The 14,749-nt window shown below is 55.6% G+C and overlaps 1 protein-coding gene across 21 annotated transcripts in view; it reads left to right on the forward strand.

Moving 5' to 3' along the window:
• Positions 1-2,552: 2,552 nt before the first annotated feature.
• PTPRF (protein tyrosine phosphatase receptor type F) overlaps positions 2,553-14,749 on the forward strand; it is an 83,953-nt gene continuing 71,756 nt past the window's right edge. For 11 of the 21 annotated variants that reach the window (XM_040469925.1, XM_040469933.1, XM_040469926.1 and 8 more), the window contains exons 1-2: positions 2,554-2,664; positions 9,548-9,683. In XM_040469925.1, coding sequence (XP_040325859.1) covers positions 9,593-9,683 — 91 coding nt within the window. In that variant the 5' untranslated portion in view covers positions 2,554-2,664; positions 9,548-9,592. Of the gene's footprint in view, positions 2,665-9,547; positions 9,684-14,749 lie in introns of those variants that run through there. The other 10 variants (XM_040469917.1, XM_040469924.1, XM_040469918.1 and 7 more) reach the window with 2 other exon arrangements.

Raw genomic sequence — 14,749 nt, forward strand, 5'->3', positions numbered from 1 at the left:
AGAATCAGAAGCAGGCTCCAGGCTCTGAGCTGTCAGCCCAGAGCTTGACGCGGGGCTTGAACTCATGGACCGCGAGATCATGACCTGAGCTGAAGTCGGACACTTAACCGACTGAACCACCCAGGCGCCCCTAAAGTTTTTTTTTTTTTAAGTTAATTTATTTATTTTGAGAGAGAGAAAGCGCGTGCACAAGTGGGGGAGGGCTAGAGAGAGGGAGAGAGAGAATCCCAAGCAGGCTGCACACCATCAGCGCAGAGCCTGACGACGGCTCTGTCCCACGACGGTGAGATCATGACCTGATCCGAGATCCTTGGCGTTGTTCTAGCTGCTGCTTCCGGGGACTGTTCCTGGTAGTCCTAGGGCCTGCCGGGGAGCTGCTCTGGAGGGCCCCCAGTGCCTGTGCTCCTCTGATTTCAGCTTGCTCCTGGTCCTGCTGCCAGGCTGGGTTCCAGGTGTGGCAGGTGACCGAGAGGCCTCCTGGGGGCCAGCCCTGCATTGGTGCCAAGGCCTCTTACCTGAACCTGGTCGTTGCTGCCAGCCTCACCACTTCTGAGGCCTTTCCAGCGATTGCAGACTTGGGCTCAGTACCAGTCAGGTCCTCACTGAGTAGCTTTCTACTCAGTGAGTTGGCTTTCCGGGCGTGTCTGGTGGTCGTGATCTAGGTGTGTCCCTGGGTGAGTCTGGAGTGGTTCTGGGAGCTGCTGCTGGTCAATTCTGATTGCCTGTCTAGGTTGTTTTGAGTCCGGTTTGATCTTGGACTGGTGTGGTACCAGGTGCTATCCTGGCTGTTCCAGAATCCTGCCCTGGTGCTGTTCTGTGTACTTGAAGGTCTTTCCACGTGCAGAGTTTTGTCTGTGCCTGTTTTCTTTGTTCTCTGACCCACCTCCAGGCCACTTTGGACACACATCTCTTCTCAGGTGTGACTCCTGCTCAGTGTAGGTCCATCCTGGCATGGCCTCGGGCATGGCACTAGAGCCAGCTGGCTTAGGGACCCTCCCCATTCTCTGCCTCAGACTCTGTCCCTCTGTCCCACGGTCCCTGAGCAACGGTGGAGCCAGTAGCCTCACATTTGGTACCACAAGGCAGGCGTCCCCAGACAAACTGGCCTTGGAGTTTGGGACATGGAAGCTGGTTTTTCTGCCCAGACTCGCCCAGCAGCCTGTGTGTTGGGAGCAGCGGCCACAGGGAACATTGTGGAAACTCAGTGGACTAGGGCAGGGAGGCTGGCGGCCCTCCTGAGGGCCGGAGCTGCTGGTACTGGCACGGGCAGGGGGCAATGGAGGCCAGAGAGGGTGTGCTGCAGGGTCAGCATGAGACAGTACTGGGTTGGCGAGGCCTGTCTTGGTCAGATATGATGGGCCTTCCAAGGACATCCCCCATGTTGCCAAAGGTGGTCAATCTCAAGTGAGGACAATTCCCAGGTGCGGGAGGCTGGCTCAGAGTTGGTGAGGGCACTCCCTGACCCCCATCCCTGAGTGTCCATTTTGGGAGGAGTCTCGGGAGAATTGCTGTGTATCGTGGTTATCACTGTGCATGTGGAGGTGTGAGGCCGAAGAGAAACCCACTGTGACGTGCGTCCTGTGTCGAGTGGGCCCCAGTGGTGCCAGGTCGCTGAGCTGTGGTGAGGTGGTGTGTGTTCAGCCCTCACCCCACTCAGGAGGGTGCCCACCCTGGTGGGGGCTCAGTCATCGTTCTAGAGGGAAGAGATGGGCCGCATGGCTGTGTACGTGCCAGCAGAGGAGGCATCCAGGGGCACACCTTCATTTAAAACATTACAGAGAAGCAGAAAGTCAAAAATAAATATTGCTTCGGAAGTTTCTTTGAAGGCCGTACGTATGCTGGTGTGGTTCTCCGAAGCTGGGGTGTTTTCTATGAACTCATTCATGCATCCATGCACTCGTTCATCGTGTCCTAATGAAGCACCTACTGTGTGCCTGCTCTCTGCTGAGCGCTGGGGATATGGAATTGGGGCCAGGCACACACCAGGCTCGTGGTCATGACTCCGTGACCCTGCAACAATTGTATAAAAAAATAATTCCTCACATTTGTGGTCACTGCTCCTAGGCAAGGTCCAGGCGTGTAGTCTGGGACATCATGGAAGGCCTTCCTGAGAAAGTGCCATTGGCTCTGATGTCTAAGGGGTACTTGGCACAAGAGTGTGGGCAACATGTTGCAGGCACTGGCAGGCTAGAGAGCGCACATTTGAGGATCAGAGGGGGAAGTTCTTGTGGTTGGCTGGCAGGTGCGGAGGTGGGCGGGGCCTGAGGGGTGCCCGGAGGGTTCAGACACAAGTGTTACTACTGAGGTGGGGGGTCTCAGTTTGTGTTGTTTGCTGTATGCTGGGTTCCCGGAAGAAAGCCCAGCACACTAGTAGATGCTCGGGAGTACTGAAAAGAGTAACTGAGTGAAGAGATGGGCATTTTTACTAAATGGGGATTGTCCTGCACAAAGTTTTGACGCCTGCTTTGTTGTTGTTGTTGTTGTTGTTCCATAAACAGCAAATTCTGCATGTTTTTGTGTGTGTGTCAGTGTATACTATGCTGTGATGAAATTCTTGGTGTTTTCTCATCCTTTCCTCTCTCTCTAGGAAGGAGCGGAGACCCTGGTGCCCTGCCCTCAGTGCTGGTTGTCCAAGAGTGACTGGTGTGAGCAAGCAGAGACCTGGTGGGTGTGCCCCAAGAGGTGGCGGGGGCCAGGGCACAGAGGGGTCCTGTGGGCCAGGCCGAGCAGCTCAGATTGTGATGGAGACTGGTGGCGAGCCATGGAAGTGTAGCCACTCGGGGCGTGACATGGTCCAGTGTGCATATGGCTGAGCGACGGTGAAGGGAGGTGGTGATGGACGTGGAGAGAAGGGATGTGAGTGCTGTTTCGGGACGTGGAGGAGACAGGACATGGTGCAGGACTGAATGTGGGGCATGAGAAAGGAGGGGAGGTGTCCAGGATGGTGCCTGGGTTTCTGGCCAGAATGGTTGATGGAGGTGGGTGGGGAGTGATATACATACAGCTCGTCAGCTGCTGTAGGTGTGAAATAGGCTTCTGGGTGACATTCTGGGACTTCCACTAGGAACTGTCTGCTTTTTCAGTCATCATGTTTCTGTAGGGAAGTCTGTTCCCATCAACTGTAGGTTGTGGTAGAAAGAACAAGGTACCTCCAGGATCTGGGGCACCTCCTTATCTTTTTCAGGTCCACTTCTTCTCTCGTCTTTCTGCCACCGCATAGAGCAGGTGGGTTGGGTTGGGAGACAGAGCACGGGGAGCCATGGATGTTGGCTAAGACTCTAGACTTTTTCCTGAGGGTCATATGGAGACACAGAAGGTTCTTTTTTTTTTTTTTTTTTTAAATGTTTATTTATTTTGGAGAGAGAGACAGAGACAGAGCATGAGCGGGGGAGGGGCAGAGAGCGGGAGACAGAATCCAAAGCAGGCTTCAGGCTCTGAGCTGTCAGCACAGGGCCCGATGTGGGGCTCCAACTCACGAACCATAAGATCGTGACCTGAGCTGAAGTCAGATGCTTAACTAACTGAGCCACCCAGGCGCCCCGACACTGAAGGTTCCTAAGCAGAGAAGCAACATCTCTCCATTTGCCCATCCGTTCAGTCCTGAAACATTATCTGTGTGTCTGCTATGTAATCAAGCAGCAAAATGTGCTTGAGGGCCACGATCACCTTGCATTTTTATAAGCTTGCCTGGGGCATTGGTTTGTGTGCAGGGTGAACTGGGAGAAATCTGAGGGCGGAAACCCCCTAAAGAGGTATGCACTCCTGAGGTCTTACTGACACATGGAGGTCGGAGTGGAGGCAGTGCAGATTCAAACTTACTGACCAGTTGAGTGAATGGGGTGAAGAAAAGAGAGAATTTGAGGAGGAGTGGCTGGCTTGGGTGACCATGTCGCTGGTAGTGCTTGTCACCAAGATGGGGACCTGAAGAGGGGCGGTGCTGGGGAGAATGAGTTCTAGTTGGACCGTCTTCTGTAAGCTGTTGGAAGGCACAGCCCATGGCTGCCCCTTGGCTCAGGGCCCGGCAGGGCCCACTGAATAGTTCTACACGGTCAGCTGATGAAGAGGGTTATGAGAGATGGGTCTGGGCTAGGCAGGGAAAGGAACTGAGCATGTGCTGGGTATCTGCTACGGGCCAGGCCCTGTGCATGGTGAGATGGCACTGGGGCAATATACAGCGTGTGGCGGAGGCTGGGTCCCCGGGCAGACGGGGAGGTGGAGGTGGAGGTACCATGCGTCCCTTCACCTGTCCATCCTCAGAAGCTGGGTATGGCCTACCTGGGAGCCCATCCTCAGCAGAAAGAGTTGCCTGGAAGTGGAGCTCTCTGTCTTCTAGGGAGGCCGCTTGCTGATGGCATGTGTGAAGGGGTGCAGGAGATGTGCTGTAAGGCCTGCCTGGCTTCTGGAGGCAGGGCTGACTTTGAGGGAGAGAAGATGCCCTAAGATCCTGAGGCCCTGGCACAGCTGGTACAAGAGTTAAGCCAGGCTGAGGCCTCTTTAGGTACAGGGCCCAAGGTGCTGATAGGAGACCTGGTTCCGGGGCAGGCCCTGGCCTATATCAGCAAAGGATCTTGCTGTCTACATCAGGGTTTTTCAGTCTCAATACTATTGATGTTTTGGACCAGACAATCCTTTGTTGCGGGGGCCTGGCCTATTACTGTAAGATATCTAGCATCATTCCTTGTATCTTTCCACTAAATGCCAGTGGCACCTGCCCCCCCACACCTGCAGTCTTGACAGTAAAAAATGTCCCCAGACATTGCCTGATATCCCATGGAGGTGAGGGGAGGGGAATGCCGAATCACCCTGGATTGAGAACCACTGGTCTACACCACCTCTTGCTGTCTTCACTAAACTGGGGAGGGTCGCTTGAGCTGAGTTCTTAGGGGTGAGTAGGTGGCTGGGGGCAGGAGAAGGGCATTCCTCCCAGGAGAGAGAACAGAAAATGCAGAGGTCTACAGGTTCTGGAGAGTGTTAACCCCAGGGAGGTTCCACTGCCGCAGGAAGGAAATTGGATGACTGGTAGGTTAGGGGCGATAGCTGGAGGCAGGTGCCTTTGCTGGTCCCCTTGGTCTTCTGCCCCGAGCTAAGCCTCTGCTGGACGTTGTGCCACCCAGAGAGACTCTGGGACGCGCTTCCTGAGTTCCTCCCTCCATTCCCCAGGGGCCCAAGAAGCTGAGCGCTGTTGAGAGGGCAGGGGGCCTGGCTGTAAGAGAGCGGGCGGGCTGTGCCAGGCAGTGCTCACAGACTCTGGCCAACTGGCTGGCAGAGCAAAGCTGCCTGCTGCTGGCTGCCTCACTCCCTGGGGCCGGGGTCGAGGCTGAGACTGATTTATTCCCGTCATAATCCCGCGGTCGGTTTGGTGAGAGTTGGAAACACGTTGGTTTTCCTTCCCAAGTGTAACAAGGCCTGTTTCCGCCTCCGCGGCCGCTGCTGCAGTGCCACGCGGTGAACTGTCCAGGACATGACAAAAGGGCTGGGTTAGCTGCCTGCAGCTTTGAACATGAACGGCTCCTGGCTCTCCCTGCCCTCAGGCTCCTCTCGCCCAAGCACTGGTCTCTCCTCTTGGCCGACCCCTCTGGGGGCCCTGAATATCCTTTCTCCTGTTGATGTCATTTTGGGGCCCCAGCCTCCTGGGAGCCGGGGTCCTGGTCTGGGGGTGGGGAGCTGTAGGAACAGGTGGTATTTGGAGACTAATTAATATTTTTGAATAATAACACGTGCCCAAGGGAAACAAATCAATCTGTGTTTGCATATTCATGAAGAGGACTCCGAATGAATGATCCCAGCTGTTCTCTAGCCAGGGAGCCCCTCCCGCCCCCCCATCTCTGGCGTAACATGGTCTCTCAGGAGTTGGGGGCACCCATTGAGGTTGCAGGGGTGCTTAGGTCAGGCTACGGAGAGGTGACATGGCCTCTGTGTTGTATGCGTTTCCATGACGTTCTTATTTGAATCTTGTGGCTTGGTGTGGTGCCTGCTCCTTCCTTTTTCCTCCAAGCAGTGATTCCCAGGCTCTTCGATTTCACAAACTAGCACACTTTCCAAAAGTACTTGGGGGCCAGACATGGGAATGGCAGTTTTTTATTTTGCAAAGTAAGGATATTATGGGAAAATACCACGATCTGCTAACACCCATATTGCATACAAGAAAGGACCTTTTAACACCAAAACAAAATATGAGAAATAACGGACAGTTCTTCCCAAGAAAGGGCATTTGGCAGCTTTACACTGCTGTAGCAAGGAAAAAGGATATATTAAAACCATTCTGAATGTAGAAAAATCATATCCAATTATATTCTGTAATGTCATACAGTATGGAGTTGTTTTCCTGCCCAAGTACATCAGTGTGGGAGAACCAGTGGCCCACAGTGCACTTCAGAGACAAGCCTTAGTTAATGTCAAGGGCTCAGGCCTTGTTCTCATCCCAGACTCACCCAGCCACGCTGGGGGAAGTGGACGCCCAGCTCTTCACACTTGCGCTGAATTCTCGGCAACCCCAGCGACGTTAGCATCAGTCCTGCCTCACTGCTCCTTTCCCACTTTCTGTCCATAGATGACCCTGAGCATTCTGGGGGTGGGGGGCAGGGCCAAGGACTAGACCGAGGTCAGGCCCAGGGACCCAGGACTCAGATGAGGGAGCAGGCTCTGTTTCCAGTGTTTGGGGTAGGTAGCAGTTTGCTCTTGCCAGCAGCTGGTGACGGAGAGGCCTTGCCTTGGACAGCTGTGTGGTTGCCAGAGTAGTTCCCTAAGAATGTGTCCATGTTTGTGTGTCCCGTGTCCCCTGCCTCTGGGTATAGCCACGTCCCTGTGTCCATGGACCTCTAGGAGAAGTTCTTTGGGGAGGGGATGTCTTTGTTTTCAATTTCTCTAACCTTTGTCCTGCTTTCAGTATCTGAACAGTGAGCTGAGTATCCCAGACTCAGATACGTGGGAGGTCCTTGGAATCCCCAAATAAGTGTCACCCTGGGGGTGGGGTTACCAGAGGCTCAAATTCTCTGACATCCATGGCCGGAATCTCATCCTAGACTGTACCACGTGACACTGTTCTGGCGTTGTGCCCCTGTGATGGCTGTACTGGGAACTCACACCCCTTTAATATCAGTCCTGGGGACTGATACCCTATGATGTCTATGCCGGGTAGGGGAGTGGTACACCTGTACAATAATGTATTGGGAAGTGATATCCTTATAAAGGCTGTTAGGGAGTTGCACCCCCAGGATGTCTGTACCCTGTGTCTACACTCATGTGATGTCTGGACCAGACAGCTACACCTCCATGACCTCTCCACCTAGGAGTTACAGTGCTGTGATTACTATACCAAGGCCGATACAGGGATGTACTTTTGTGATAATCACACCGGAAAACTACAGCCCATTCTGATTGTGCTGCATACCTGTACCTCCATGACATCTCTTCTTTGTAGCTTTATCCCCTTTAGTTTTTACAGGGAGATCTGTTCCCCGTGCTGTGTGTTCCTGAGGGTTGTACCCCTGTGGTGTCTGCACTGGTGTGTGTGTGTGGGGGGGGGTGCACACCCAGAATATTTGCACCTGGGAATGAAACCTCTGTAAATATGGTATTACAGGTATCTGTAAATATGATACCTGGACTAGGCCCCGTCTTTTTGGTGCAACGCACCACTGAGCTGCAAACCCATGGTATCTGTACCACAGGCTACAGGATGATTATGACAGGGGGCCATGCCCCTGTAGCAGTCTGTCCAGATAGCTGGCTGCCTAATGGCTGCCAAGAACTTGAATTCTATTGTGGGTTTCATGGCTGCATCTCAGCGCTGTGGTGATCAAGTTCAGACAGGGCCTTAGTGATATGGGACCTGCATCCCAGACTGGCCGTACAGGGCATCATGGTAGGGACTTCCTCTCTCCTAGCCTCAGCCACCTGAGCTCTGTGATCACTGAGTGGGAACCCCAGGTACGGTGTGAATGGGGCTGGGTGCCCATCACGCCTCCTTCAGCTCTCTTGCTTTTACTTCTCAGCTCCTATCTGAGACTTTTAGCAAGATCTTGGGACAAAGGACATCTCCCTCCCTTTGCCTTTTGCGGTCAGCCCCCACCCCACTTCACAGTCCTTCCTGTTTTGTCTTCGCACCTTTGCTCACCTACTGCCCTCTGATCTTAGGACCTCTGACTGTCCCAGTTGAGACTAGGGTTCAAGTTCCAGAAAGGAGCAGAGCCGTCTTTGAGCCCTGCCCCTTCACATTCACCAGGCTTGTCCTTCCTTGCAAATTCTGTTACCATTGTGGGTCAGCTAGTACCTGGATCTGATCAAGACTCTCACCAGAGTCCCTGCATTCATTGTCACTCACTTGCCCCTCTATGTCCTGTTGTGTTTTCAGAGCATTACTGGGGGGCTTCTCACAGCACCAGCCACCTGCTCAGAGTAAGGTGTGAGCAGTGCTAGTGGACGCTGTTGGGGATCCCCTGAAACCCCCTGGGTTGGGGGGGACATAGGAGAGAGCTCATCATTGGGCCTGTGGAGTGATAGCAGTGTATCTGTAGCGTATGGTGTGGCCATGCTGAAGGCTTCATACAGGTGTCTGGTAGAGTGGGGAGGGCACACCTGGCTGAGGAGCCTTATGAGTAAAGGCCTGGAGGCATTGAGCCAATCCCAAACACCGTCTTCCCTGTGCACAGGTGCCTGTCTCAGCCTGGAAGGCAGTTCTCAGCAAGCAGCTCCCTGAAGTTTGATCTGTAATGGGCCACTGGAGCAAGGGTGATGTGGGTGGAATCTGAGGGTCCAGCCACCCCCCCCCCATTCCTGGCCAATAGGGCCTTCCCTATGATTTCCTTTTGGAGTGGGAAGGTGCCATGGGAATTGGGTAGGACGAGGGTGGTCAGGCAGGGCATCTACAACTTGTCAAGAGCACGTCCTGGCGAGCCTGGACGGGTTGTGGCTTTGGCTTTGAGCCTCTAATACGTGGATCCTGTCTGCTGCTAACAAGTCTGTGCTTTGGGGCCCGTGCTCAGCATGCGGGGTCTGGCCTACTGCCTCCTCCCTCCCTGCTGGGGAGAGAAGAGACAATGGGGTGCCCCAGGGACTAGCCTGCATGGGTCTCCTACCTTCTCACTGCTTTCTGTCTTAGTCTGTCTGTCTCCACCTGTGTGTCTCTGTGTCTGTCCAATCCTGTTTCCCTCTTCCTGTCCCCTTATGGAGGCAAGTTGGAAACTCACGGTCTGGGACAGAACATCCCTATACATCCTCTGGCCTCAGTGGCCCCCTGCCCTCCTACTCAGGTTTAGAGAATGACCTGAAGGCCTCTTGTACTCTCCCTACAGTGTGACATTTGGATTACCTTTGGGGTCACTGAGGAAGGGCAGGGGGAGTCAGTGAGGAGCCAGGGCTCTGTGGGTCTGGGTGGTCATTGCATAGTCCAAGGTGGGGGTGGGGGTGTCTGTTGAACTAGACTCTGGATGGTCCGTGAGGGAGAGCAGGGTCTGGGTGGTGAGTAGGGATGAGGAGGTGGCATAGGTGGGCAGTAGGGACATTGTTGGAAACCAGCTAACTGGCTCTGCCCTTCTCTCTGTCACAGGTTGATTGTCCTGGGCTGTGGCTGGCCGTGGTGCTAGAGCCCTGGATGGCCCCAGAGCCAGCCCCAGGGAAGACGATGGTACCCCTTGTGCCTGCACTCGTGATGCTTGGTTTGGTGGCAGGTGCCCATGGTGACAGTAAGTCTGACCCCTCATGGTGCGGGATCTCCCAGGTTAAAAGGTGGCACTCCTCCTAGCAAGATTCTAGGGTGAGGGGCACAACCAGGTACTACAAGAGGCAAGATAGTTAGATACCTCCCTAGACCTCGTACTGTCCTAGAAAGACATCGCCCTCTCAGTTAGATAACCCCCCCTCCCAAGAAGTACTCCAGCCTCATGCTTCCTGGGAGCATCCTGTGAAATGCCTGCATGTCCCTTAAGGCACTGTGGGGTGGGGCATGTCTAAGTATGCCCCTGTTTTATGGGATGGGAGTGAGCCATGTCCAAGATTCATGTGGTCATTGGGTGACATGCTCAGGCGTGTACTGTGCCTGCCACTGCAGGTCTGTGCAAAAGACACAGTGTGAGCCATGTCAGAGTTGAGTGGGAATAGGGGGGTGGCTCACAAGGAATCTATATGGATGTGTGAATGGGATGCCACATGTGTCCACAGGTCCAGGGAGAGATCAGAAGCCGGAGCCACCACAGCTCTTCCCCTGGGCTAGACCCTTGGGATTCATATGTAGGGACACTGAGTCCCTCCTTCCCCTTCCCCACCACCTTCAAGGCAAAAGGGCATCCCCCTTCCACCAGCCCCTCAGCGTTGGGAATCTGGGGAAGATTGCACCTGGCCAGCAGGATGCTGGGCTCCAGTGGACCTGTGTGTGTGTGTGTGTGTGTGTGTGTGTGTGTGTGTGTGTGTGCTGGCGGAAGTGGGATTGTCCCCTGCCCAAACCCAACTCTGAACTTTCCTTCCTTTCCTGCCGCCCTTCCCCCTGCCTGGCACTACAAGACTGGCCGCAGCCCGCCCCGTCACCATGGTTACCACTGCTTGGTTACTGGTGGGAGGCGGAGCACAGGGCAGATTTAGCCAATCTGCACACTGACAGGGAGGGGTGAGGTCGGAGCCAAGGTCCCTGGGGAAAGGGGCTGTTCCCAGCCTGTCCGGAGCCCAGAGGTGGCCAGGGGCCAACCCTGGGATCAGCCTGGGGGTCAGCAAGCCATAGGGCTTCCCTCACCCCCCTCTCCAAGTATCTGGGCACAGATCTCTATCCTTGCCCCTCCCAGGCCCTTTCTCCTAATGGCTCATTAATTATTCAGGACCAGATCCTGGAGAGGGGTGGGACTAGGGCGCCCCGCCCTTTGTCCTCAGAGGCTGGGCCCTGGTGGGGCTGGTAGGGCCAGGGGAAGGGGAGGGCATTCCTCTTGGGGGCAGGGGCTGAGGGGGAGTGGGAGCTTTGAGGTGCAGGCCAAGGGAGGGCTGGGCAAGCAGAAGCAGGGCTGGGTTTGGGGGCAGGGGGTGATCTCCAGGCCTAGCTGGGGCTGCTGGAGAGCTTGAGCCTGCAGGGGCAGGTTGGGGTAGAAGTCACTGGGTGTGACTCTGACGTTGGCAGGGGAGGCAAAGGCTTGTCAACAGTCAGGTGTGGTCAGTAGCCCTTAGACACTGAAATACTGTCCTTGCTCTCCGACCTCACCCCGGACACTCATGGCCTTCAGACAGGAGTTTGAGGGCAGAGGGAGGACCGCCCAGCTGGACTTTCAGACAACACATCTTGGGAGAATAACTGCCTTCCCCTCCTGCTTCAGACCAAACATGCCCTGACGTGTACCCTCATTCCCCCCAAACCTGTTCCTCCTTCTGTGTTCTCTCCCCTGGTGAATGGCATTACCACCCACCCCGCCACCCAAGTCAGAGCCCAGGGCCTCCTCCCTGTCTCATTCCGCACATCTAATCCATCACCAACTTCTGTTGTTTCTCCCTTCTAAACATCTCTGGAATGCATCCACCTTCCTCTCCACTGCCTTCACCCAAGCCACGCTCAGCTCTTTTTTGGGCTTTTGCACGCAACTGCCTCCTGATGTCTTCCCTGCCTCCATTCCCTCATAATCCATTCTCCCTTCCGGAGTCTAAGAGTCAGGTTGCAAAATGAAAGCCTGATTGTGTCACCGCTCAGTTTACACTCCCTCACTCTCCTCCCCTGTTGCCTTCAGGATCAAGCCTAGGGGTCTCGACGCTTCTCAAGGCTTTGCATTTTCTGGCCTCTGCCAACCTCATCCTTCACTCTGCCGCCCGCCCCAGGCTCCCGCCATGCTGACTTCTGTCACTCATATGTTCCCCGGGCCTCTGTTCCTTCTGATCCCTCTGCTTGGAACACTCTTCCTTGTCCTCCCACCTGACCAGTTCCCACACACTTGGAACCATCACTTCCTCCAGGAGTCTGGGTCATGTGCTACTTGGGGGACAGAGCGAAACAATTTTTAGAACAGAGTCCCAGAACCTCCATGCTGGTCCTTAAGAACCAGAACCCAGGGACCAGGGTCTTGAAAGTAGGAACCAGCTGGAGATGCTGAAATAGGGTGAGTGGGGCTCTGCTCCCAGACAGAGAGCCATGGGAGGGGAGCCTGGGTTGGGGGCTGTGACTTGGCCCTGTGAAGCAGGGTCTGTCCTATAGACCTGCTTCATGCTACATACGCTTTTGGATCTGTAGCCCTCCCACTGTGACCAGGCTTAGGCTGGGCTTAGGAGACTTCTAGCCAGGGGTGACTGAGCAAACGTGGACAGAGCTACTGCAAAAGGTAGGGCAGGCGCCCCAGAGAATTGACGACCGGAGCAGTGAAGCGCGGAGCGGACAAATGTGTTTCTATAGGCCTCTTAACGAGACAAATGAATGGGAGCCCTGGCCTCTGAGGGGAGCGGAGGGAAGGGGGGTGGAGAAGCAGCTGCCAAGAGTTAGCCCAGAGGCCCCAGAGTTAATGCCGACTCAGCTCCGATGGAGACCCAGGCACGCGGGGTGCGGGCAGCTCCCCCAGCCCAGGTCTTTGTGGTTTCTCAAGGGGAAGGCTTGTAGGGGGCTAGAGGTGGTCCCAAGCAGGAAGAGGTTTCTCCTTCTCTAACGTGCAAGTCAGGTGCTAGGTGGCCACCCAGGCCTGCCTCTGGAACACGCAGTGGGGGGTTACTACGGTGTGTGCTGTTGGGGGGCAGCACTGGCACAGAGGTAGTGATCTAAGCACTTGGGAAGGGCACTGGGAGGCTTCCTGGAAGAAGGGAACCCTGAACAGTGACTGGATATTTGCTAATGGTGGGTGTTGCACAATGGGATAAGATGGGGAAGGGGGGATAGGGATGGCCCTTGGGCTTCTCCATGGAGCTCATGAAAGAGATACAGTGAAAACCATCTCCCTTTTGTTCCCGGATAGCATAGGACAGAGGCAGGGATGCAGCACAGGTGATCAGGTTTGAGCAAGGACCTGGTTACAGCCTAGTGACTTGGAATCATAGGAGCCTGGAGTAGGATGCCCGATGCTGGAGGGGTAGATGGGGTCAGGGCAGGGGCTTGAGTAGCTGAGGGTGTGTCTGTCATGTCATACCCCTGCTCCGCCAGCCTTATGGGAGGCAGGGCCACCGGCTAGGTAGGACCTGGTGGCCTGCCTAGACTCTGCCCTCCGTGGCACTTCTGGCAGGTTGCTTTCTCTCTCTGGGCCTGTTTTCCTATTGCACAATAAGGGTAGTCATTCCTACCTGGAAAGGTTAACTGAGGTCACATGTTCGAGGCACCTGGCACCAAGTATGTGGTCTCTGCATCTGGGGCCATGACCTGGGGGCTCCCTGTGTGTCCCCTGGGAGCCCGGGGCTGTCTCTGAGCAGGCTCCCCTCTGGAGGGCACCAAGAACGGTCATAGGAGCCAGAGTTAATGAGTCCCCAGCTCATTAGGCGGTTCAGGGCCTGGGAAATCCACCTCTCCAGGAGCTCCCTCCCCTGCCTCGCTGTCCCTCACTCCCTCATGGCCGCGTGTCTGCTCTCTGCTTCCGTGTACACGTGTGTGGACGTGTGTGTATGTGCTCTGCAGGGAAGGCACAAAATAGCAGTCCGTCTCTCCCTGTGGACGAGCTTCCAGGGTGGCCCGGCTTGGCTGGCTGAACACCCTCTGCCCCAGAAGTGTGCCCACCGTCTGTCCAAGCTAGCCCACTTGTTTCCTTTATTTGGCCACTCATTCCCGTTGTACATGGGCTCAGTGGCCTGCTTGAATGGAGAGTGTCCCAGGGCTTACCTCTGGGACCTGCTGCCCAAATTGCTGTATGGCCCACAACCTCCGTGCAGTGAAGAACGGGGGAAGGTCCAGAGGAGCGCTGGAACCACATTCTGGTGGGGGCAGAAGGCCCCTCCTGGCACGTGGTCTCTGAAGTTCTTCAGACCCCCACTGAACACCAGGCAGCACCTGAGTCAGCACCTGGCAAGAGTGGTCTAGTGGCTTGATTTTGACAGCGTGTCTGGGGACGTAGTCAGTCAGTGTAGCTGTTACCAGTGCTGGAATGGGAAACCCAGAGGGCTGCTGGATGCAGGGCAGGCTCCCACAGGCTTGGGCGTGGGGTGCCCGAGAGGGCAGGGCACACGCAAAGGCAAGCAGGTACCCACTGGCCTGGCCTGTCAGGGCAGGTCTGGGTAGGGGGTAGCCAGCCCACCAGAGCCAAGCGGTGTCCCAGCACACTGTTTGGCCCATGATAGGTGCTCTCTTTTGAAAGAGTCAGGAAAGGTGAACCTGGAGAGAGGTTAGCAGGAGCAAGTGTGGGGAGGGGAGTAGGGAGACCGAAATCAGCCCAGGGTTTGTAGCTGGGAAGAGACCTGGTCAGATTTGTGCTCCCCAGAGGTGGGCCTGGTGAACAAAAGCCTGGGCAGGGGCTTGGCAGGGCTGTGGGACACCAACGAGCTGGAGTAGTGGGGTTTGGCTGTCGTGCTGGGTGAGGGGCCCCTGGGTGGGAGTGGGGGTGGGTTCAGGAAGCGGAGGGTGAGGCCTGAGTAAGGGGAGGGGCCTGCCCTGCCTGCTAGCACTGGTGGAGGAGGGGAAAATCAGGAGGCTCTGCCAGTCAGGCGGGTGGGTGGGTGGGCTGGGCGGGGCACTGGCCTCTCTCCAGCCTTCCAGGGTTCTGCCTCCTCAGTGGCCCCAGGACTTGGGCACCATCCAGCCTCCACACTTCCTTGGCCTTTTCCCTCCTCGCCATTCTCTCTCTCTCTCTCTCTCTCTCTCTCTCTCTCTCTCTCTCTCTCT

Source organism: Herpailurus yagouaroundi, unplaced genomic scaffold (assembly GCF_014898765.1).
Source record: "Herpailurus yagouaroundi ecotype Mexico unplaced genomic scaffold, PumYag 77, whole genome shotgun sequence".
NCBI classification, from domain to species: Eukaryota; Metazoa; Chordata; class Mammalia; order Carnivora; family Felidae; genus Herpailurus; species Herpailurus yagouaroundi.